At 38.3% G+C, this 9,028-nt stretch overlaps 1 protein-coding gene across 1 annotated transcript; it reads left to right on the top strand.

Annotated features, from left to right (window-relative positions):
- Nucleotides 1–1,526: 1,526 nt before the first annotated feature.
- Nucleotides 1,527–8,352, top strand: LOC133325109 (mucin-2; the record flags this gene model as incomplete). The annotated part of the gene is made up of 5 exons (XM_061533934.1): nt 1,527–1,690; nt 2,017–2,156; nt 5,551–7,650; nt 7,744–8,142; nt 8,176–8,352. Coding segments are annotated over 5 exons (2,956 nt in total), but the record flags the coding sequence as incomplete, so codon positions are not given.
- Nucleotides 8,353–9,028: the final 676 nt, after the last annotated feature.

Here is a 9,028-nt window from a genome sequence, read left to right as displayed (position 1 = left end):
AGCATTACCAGAGCCATAGGCGTGGATTTTTTAAAGAAAAATTTTGCAAGCATTACCAGAGCCATAGGCGTGGATTTTTTAAAGAAAAATTTTGCAAGCATTACCAGAGCCATAGGCGTGGATTTTTTAAAGAAAAATTTTGCAAGCATTACCAGAGCCATAGGCGTGGATTTTTTAAAGAAAAATTTTTCAAGCATTACCAGAGCCATAGGCGTGGATTTTTTAAAGAAAAATTTTTCAAGCATTACCAGAGCCATAGGCGTGGATTTTTTAAAGAAAAATTTTTCAAGCATTACCAGAGCCATAGGCGTGGATTTTTTAAAGAAAAATTTTTCAAGCATTACCAGAGCCATAGGCGTGGATTTTTTAAAGAAAAATTTTTCAAGCATTACCAGAGCCATAGGCGTGGATTTTTTAAAGAAAAATTTTTCAAGCATTACCAGAGCCATAGGCGTGGATTTTTTAAAGAAAAATTTTTTTCAGGATGCATCCAACAAGGCGTGGATTTTTTAAAGAAAAAATTTTCAGGCATTACCAGAGCCATAGGCGTGGATTTTTTAAAGAAAAAATTTTCAAGCATTACCAGAGCCATAGGCGTGGATTTTTTAAAGAAAAATTTTTCAAGCATTACCAGAGCCATAGGCGTGGATTTTTTAAAGAAAAATTTTTCAAGCATTACCAGAGCCATAGGCGTGGATTTTTTAAAGAAAAATTTTTCAAGCACTACAAGGCGTGGATTTTTTAAAGAAAAATTTTTCAAGCATTACCAGAGCCATAGGCGTGGATTTTTTAAAGAAAAATTTTTCAAGCATTACCAGAGCCATAGGCGTGGATTTTTTAAAGAAAAATTTTTCAAGCATTACCAGAGCCATAGGCGTGGATTTTTTAAAGAAAAATTTTGCAAGCATTACCAGAGCCATAGGCGTGGATTTTTTAAAGAAAAATTTTGCAAGCATTACCAGAGCCATAGGCGTGGATTTTTTAAAGAAAAATTTTGCAAGCATTACCAGAGCCATAGGCGTGGATTTTTTAAAGAAAAATTTTTTAAAGAAAAATTTTTCAAGCATTACCAGAGCCATAGGCGTGGATTTTTTAAAGAAAAATTTTGCAAGCATTACCAGAGCCATAGGCGTGGATTTTTTAAAGAAAAATTTTGCAAGCATTACCACAGCCATAGGCGTGGATTTTTTAAAGAAGATTTTTTCAAGCATTACCAGAGCCATAGGCGTGGATTTTTTTAAGAAGATTTTTTCATGCATTCAGGGTAAAGAGTATAAAAAATTCCGTAGCAAAACCTAACGACGTTTTTATTTGTTCTCAATTTTGTTACTTCGGAGAATGAGGTTTTTTGTTTAAAACGATTTTTTTGTTTTTCGCCACAAAACGTAATTTAAAAATTCCTATCTGCTCATAAATTCTTACAACTTTTTTTCTCTCTACTCTTACGGTAATTGAATTTTATTGAACGTCATTTCTTGTCCTTTCCTCCCTGTCTTTCTTTTTCCGCTTTTTTTCACAAATTAAAGTAGCAACTCTCGACCTTTGGTGGCTGACACCGGTTATTGGGCTGAATCTTTGCCCCTTATGGATGCACCTCTGTGCGCTGTTATTGATCCCATACGTGATTATCGTTGGCATGCCTTGCGCTGTGGTGGTCCGGAGACAGCATCGTTTTTGTGTGAAATGCCAGGTAAGAGAAACGAAAAGAACAACAAAAATTGAAATCCAAAAACAAGAGCACTTCCAAAACAGAAAAACTCTGTGTATGAAATAAAACTTAATTAAAGCCGAAAAAAGACGAAGCAAAGCAAAACAAAAAAATTGACAACGAAAGATGTGGCACAAGCCTCTACTTTCAAAATGACACTCTGCATTCTGTGATCACAACAGGGCAATACATACAATGGAATTTATTATTTTTTGTCCTTTTTTGTCTTTTTGTTACTTATTCATGGTAATTTATTGTTCTTCATTTTGTTGTGGTTCTCTGCTCTTTTGTTTCCCTTCACTTTGCAGTGCCAACTTGGGCCGATGTGTGCATCCTCAAGGATATGCCAAATTTAACAATGCAATATATGGCCGATACGGCAAGCATCGAACTCATACGCAATTGCCAGGAAGAGGGTCTATTGCGGACAACATGTCAAGGAAAGCAGGTGAGTGAGTGGCTTATATGTGTGTGTATGTGTTTGCATGTATGTGTGAGAGTGTATATTTATGTTCAATAAAAGGCAATGAAAAAAATTCTGCACTGAAGTGAATTATTTTTCAATAATGGTTCGGTTGGTTCTTTTCTGTGTGCTGCCGTCACAGAAACAAACTAAAGAAAGTAATTTAATTAAAAACTTTTTAAAAAAACAATTAATATTGTTTATGTTTTGCTGCTCATTCGTTAGTGAAATGTCTTGTGGCACTGAGCGCAACAGGAAAAATTGAAATCAATAATTGGAGTGAATGTGTGGAAATGGGGGGAAATGGGGGGAAATGGATCTTTCGAGATGGGGAAATACAATACAATTAGGAATGAAATAAATGGGCATATTTTCAGCAGTCTTATTTTTGTGTATGATTTTAGAAGGTTCGTTGTTAGCATAAGGAAGTTATTATAACACCAGAAAGTGGGACAGTATAATCCGACGAGACCGACTACATAATACCCTACTAAACTACCACGGAACTCTAACTTTATGAGAATCTATATTCAGAGATTTGGCGATATTTGATATTTTGACCGATTAGAGGTTAGCAACTCCTCCTTCTTACTCTGACATATTTTTCGAATCTAGTTTTCCCGACTAGACCGACTATATAATAACCTACTAACTACCACGAAACTCTATCTTTCTGTGAATCTATATTCAGAGATTGGGCGATATTTTCAAACTCTTGAACTCTTCCTCTTGAACAGTTCCTCTTTCTTACTCTGTCATATTTTTCGAATCTAGTTTTCCCGGGGTCAACATTTACATTTTTGGATGATCCGAACCGCAGAAAATTGACTGATCATTATCAAAACAGGCATTCTAATGAGATGCCTGGATCCGCTTTCCGTGTTCAGAGACTGGACGATATTTTCAACCCCTTGACCGATTAGCTCCGTCAACAGCTCCTCTTTCTTACTCTGTCATATTTTTCGAATCTAGTTTTCCCGGGGTCAACATTTACATTCTTGGATGACCCGAACCACTGAATATTGACTGATCATTATCAAGACAGGCATTCTAATTAGATGGCTGTATCCCCATTCCCGTTCGATACTCGACGTAAAAAATTAATATGTCTTCTGTCCATTACTTACTTAGCTGGCTTGTGACAGAACATTTGTTGCATAAGCCAACTTTAAAAAGGATGTTCAGGCGCGTCGATATTGTGCGCAGCTCATCCAATTTGAAAGACCATGTTCCGAGATGTTTCCTTCTACTTTATCTTTCCATCGAATTCGTGGCTTATCCACCGTATTGTGTGAACGTGGCAGTCGTTCACACAATACGGTGGATAACACTTTATATGCGATGGGAAGGAGACTTATTCCTCTATAGTTAACACATATCGCCTTCTCCCCTTTTTTGTGTACCGGACACAAGATGCTAAGGTTCCAATCATTGGGCATGCATTCCTCTAGTCAAATTGTACTAATCAGCTAGTGTATGATTCTTTCCATCTTCATAACTACAAGAGGATGTGCACGCACCAAAGCCTTCGATTTGGTGTTTTAATCATTGGTAAAATTTTCGAACTGCATTCCTACTCCTGTACATCTCGATTCGATCCCGCTCATGCTTTTCTTGATCTTTCTTATTTTTTCTGATAGTAGGGGAGAGGGGGGCACCTTTGAACGTGGGGCACCTTTGAACAGCGCTCATAAAATCTTGGTTTAACATTTTTCCGACCCGCAACCACATTTTTGTATATGGCAATCTTGTTCTCTATATGCGTAAACCACTTTGGCTTGCTTTTTCAGTTGTCGAAAAATTGGGCATGGGTGACCATGTTTTCTAAGTGTCATTGTAAACTTTTATTCATTTGGTTGTAAGGGCGCAGGAAGAATTCTGTGATAGTTTTCTTTCGTCAAACAAATTTTTGGCATTCAAACAATCATTTCAAACATAACTAATGTAATTTCTTTCATATATATTTATTACAAAAAAAGTTATTTTAAATTTCCGTAAAATGCCATGGGTGGGGCACCTTTGAACATGCCCATTAAACTCGAGTAAAAAAAGGAGTTTTTAACTTTTGGCTTCGATTTCTCAAAATTTCAAATGGGCTAATAAGATTACGAAATTAACTGTATTTTTCACAATATTAATTTGTATTTTTAAGACATTTTATGTTTTAATAATTTTTGATCTAAATTTTTTTTAAATTTTGAACATTTTTTATATATTTTTTAATGAATTAATGCATTTCTGATATGTATGAATAAAATACATACATATTTGAACATAAACACTGTAAAAAACCACGTCGTTCAAAAATGCCAACCCCTGTTCAAAGGTGCCCCCCTGGGGGGCAGTTTTGAACACTTTGAGTTCGTCCATTAAAACAGTAATAAAATATATTTATCAAGCTTATAGTATGTCATATGTATATTCATTTTAAAGGTTACATATGTACCTATTAGTTAAAATTTATAAGAAACCAAAAATGATAAAATAAAAAATTTTATAAGGCTTGAAAGCAAAAAGTGTTCAAAGGTGCCCCCCTCTCCCCTAATGGTCCGAACCAATATTCGCTCCTCGGATCGATAGAACGTCTTAAACACTGGATTAGTGCCTCCCGTCTACCACAACATGATCAATTTGATTTCTCGTTGTTCGATGGGGAGAAATACAGGTGGTATTGTGTATATCGAGATGATTGAATCTGAAGTTGCTAACTACCATTTTTTTGCTGCCGCGAAGTCAATCAACCCCATGCCTTTGTCTGATGTTGGTTTATGGAGACTATTTTGTACCTTTCCGATTTTTGCATTAAAATCTCCTAACAGAATTTTTATGTCATGGCCAGGGCAGTGGTCATTTGCTGTTTCTAGGCGCTCGTTCATCTTTGTCGTCCGTCGGAACATTGGCACAAATAAGACTGATGTTGAAGAACTTCCTTTTTATGCGGATTATATCAATTCGCTGATTTAGTGGAATGAATATGGAGATGATCTCTTTTATTCTCCTGTTAACCACAAATCCGCAGCCAATTTCATGTCTCGTTTCATGGCAGAATACAGTGCATAATCATCCGATTTATTTACGCCTGCCCCTTTGCCTTAAATTTTTTGTAAGGCAATTATGTCTGCTTTGTACTTGTTGAGTACATCCTCTAAAGCGAAAACTGTTCCGAGTGTGGGCAACTAAAGCGACGCTTCGACCAGTTTTTTTTTATAATTGTTATGCGTGAACTCGCTCACTATTTCAACGGGTGATGAAAGTAGCTACACAGCGTGGGGTCAGTGTCCACAATTAAGATGAAAGAGGGACCAAGATCAGATCTGTTGCGTCATAGCTATGACAACTCTCGATTTATTGCATTTAATATATATTTTTATACTTTCAGGATCGTGAACGCGCTCTGCAAGATTTAATTTGCCCCCGAGAACGTTTGGAAGCTCAACGCATTAATGACATTACCACATCCCATTTCAAGTCCTTGCAAATTATCAATAGCATACCATCCGACAACAACGAGAATAATGATATTGAACTTCTACCCATGGATGTTAGCTATGGACCGGCCCATTATAGCGGTGGCGAAGAAGATTTACAAACCGAAAAGAATACCGTGCAACGTCTCATAGAACAATTTAATGTTGATGAGCTAATGCAAGCTGATGAACCCGCTAATATGGAAAGGGTTAGCTCCTTTTACAAAATCCCCGGTCTAATACCAAAACCTGTTAAGAAATCTGCCAAAAAGGTAGTGGAATATCCCAAAAAGGAAAATGGTAAGAAGCAAACCGTAGTACAGGATAAACAAGGACGTGTTCCCTTGGAAATGGATGAAATGATGTTGGGTGATCAGCCACAGGGTGAACCAGAAATGCCAGAACAAATACTAAATGAAGAGGTTTCGAATGAGATTTTGGAACCATTGCCGCACATTAAGAAGACCAATATCCACAAGGAGGCAATGGAGAAAATGGAAAAGGAGGCCATTGCCATAAAGGAGAGCATGCAGAGGAGTAAGGAAATGGAGGCGCAGAAGAAGAAGGCGGCGGAGGTAGCTGCAGCAGCGGCAATTATCACCACCACCACGATGGCTACGACAACAGAAGAGATTACCACAACCACGGGGCTATTAACAACTACCACAATGAAGCCAGAAACTAGTTCTGTTGTTAGCTCTACCACTGAAGCTTTTGTTGTTAGCTCTTCAACCTCCAACCCTGGTGTTAGTACAACCACTAAAGATGTTGATGTGAATGTACATCAAGAAACCTCAACACCACTGGATTTGGAATCATCAACATTGGGTCATGGCTCGGCCATCTACTCCTCTACAACCCCTCCCGCCACCATTGGCCATCCAATGCATCCCCAGCAACCTCGCAGCACTGTCATAACCGAGGAAACCCAACATGGCCATGTTAAAGAGTCGGCCGACAATTCACATTTCATACCGCCCATGTTGATGGTAAAATCTCATTATGTACCCCAAGCCAACAAACATGGCCACAATGAACATCAAGTACATGCACCTCACGCCCCAGGTCAGCAGCAGCAGCACATGGATGCCCATGACACCACCCACTACAATGAAGATCTTACAACAAAGAGCCACTCTGACATGGCGATGACAACTGCTAAAGTGATAGATTTTGAGTCCTCAACAACAACCACAGCAAGCACAACATTGAAATCCAAGGACATTGAAAGAACATCCGAAGCGAATCATCATCAACATCAGAACCACCAGGAGCAGCAAAAAATTGACAAGGCGGAAAAAAAAATTACCCCGGAATCCGATGGACATTTGCAAACGAAACCATTCGTAGAAGAAACAACAGAAAATGGCAACATGATACCAATTACTCAGTCCGAATTTCTAACAAAGGAAGAGGAACCGGAAGAACAGCAAATCGGTAAACATAACGAAAATATGAAATTGGAGCAGGAAGTTCTGGCAACGAGTCATGCAAATGCCGTCGAAGTTGTTACAACTCCAGCTACCCCCTTGACCTCCACCATCATCATCACATCGACTGCCGAATCCCTTGCTACAGAATCGACCACCACCACCACAAGCACCATAAATCCTCACGAAGATAAAACTTCACAGACAACCACAATGAAGCTGGTCGAACAAACCGAATCTCCAAATACCAGTGATGACATTGCAGATAAAACCGAACTGCCAGCTGATGCTGTTCGGGCGACACAAGCAATTGTAATGAAAGAAATACAAAGCCAACCAGCAGCAGACATGGACGAAGATGGTGATGATGATGCCATGGAGACAGAACAAACCACAAAACTAGTTGAGGAGACTGCGGCAACTGCAATGACGACGCAAGGACATTCCGTTGTTGCGGCAGAGCTAAAACATGATTTGGTAACAGAAACTCCAACACCAGCAGGGCTGACAACCACTGAGAATACTGCAGAACAAGAGACGACAAAAATAACACCTACAACAATCACAGCAACAACAAATGTGGCAAGCAACAGCAACAACAACAATAGCCCTGTACAAGCGTCGACAATAACGAATTTAAATAACCAAAAAGATGCAGAAAAATCCTCAACGGAGGAAGTACAAACTAGTCAAACAACAACACAAACAACAACAACTGCAATAGCAGATGATACAAAGCGTATCCTTGCTAAGGATATCCAAACAACATCCGGTTTAATCACAGACCAGGAAAACGAGCAACACAAAGCCAAAGCAACAGAGACAACGGAAGGAAACGAAGCTGCCGTAAAGGGTGAATCGGCCACGGGTATAACAACAGAAAAGGCGTCGGAATCGACTAGTTCCCGGCCAACGACAACACTAAATCCCAACACAGAGACACAGAAGGAAAATAACACCAATGCAGCAACAACACAAGCCACAACAACATTTGAAACTACCAGCAGTAGCACAATAACACCACCAATATCCTCGCCATTGCCTTCATCAACGTCTACCACCACTACCACAACAGCAACACAACCTCCTCCCACCACCACCACAACAACAACCACCACGCCACCACCACCATTTTCTTCATCAACAGAAACTACACGAAATTTCTTAAAAGTTACCACAGAAATGCCATTTAAACCAAATCGCCGACGCTCTCTAACCAAACCGGAAACCGTAAGTTATATGAAGAAAATTTTAGGTTAAGCTTTACAAGAACAACAAAAAAAAAGTAAAATAAATGCGGAAAGGTATTTAGAAAATAAAAGAAAACACACAATTCAAAGAGTTTGTGTATTGGGATGTAATGTATATTGCGATATGCAAAAGGTCTTCTGCGTCACTTTTTATCGGTCTTTTATAAATACAAAATCTAAAAAATCGAAAATAGATCTTCAATAGCCGATTTACGTATCCTCTAACATTAGACCAACTGCCTGAGGAAACTCCTCCACAGACAGGTCTTCTAACGTTAGAGTATGCGTATGTCGACTATTGAAGATCTATTTTCGATTTTTTGAATAACCAATTTCGAATATCTATAAGGAGCTCGATTTCGATTGAAGGTCTATTTCGAATATCTAAAAGGATCTCGATTTATACTTCTGCTCTCATCTATGGGTCTTCTATAAATAATAATATCTTCTAAGTCAACTTTAGATTTTTTTAAATAGATTTTAGATTTTGATTACAATACGATCTCGCACTCCCGGACGAGTTTTAATAAGTCTTTTATAAATAAACGGTCTTCTATTGGTATAGGAAAGCTAGGTATAAGTAAGTCGACTTTTGGAGATTATCGATTTTTTTTTAATAATAAAATTCCGAATATCTTTAAGGAACTCGATCTCGACTTTCTCACATGTTTTGGGTCCTCTATAAATAAAAGACGTTCTAGAAAATTCAA

The sequence above is a fragment of the Musca vetustissima genome, unplaced genomic scaffold, assembly GCF_032173495.1.
Source record: "Musca vetustissima isolate MV318-11 ecotype Yass unplaced genomic scaffold, APGP_CSIRO_Mvet_v1 utg162279, whole genome shotgun sequence".
In the NCBI taxonomy this organism is placed as follows: Eukaryota; Metazoa; Arthropoda; class Insecta; order Diptera; family Muscidae; genus Musca; species Musca vetustissima.
The sequence above is the reverse complement of the archived record's forward strand: the minus strand, read 5'-3'. Positions and strand labels throughout refer to the sequence as shown.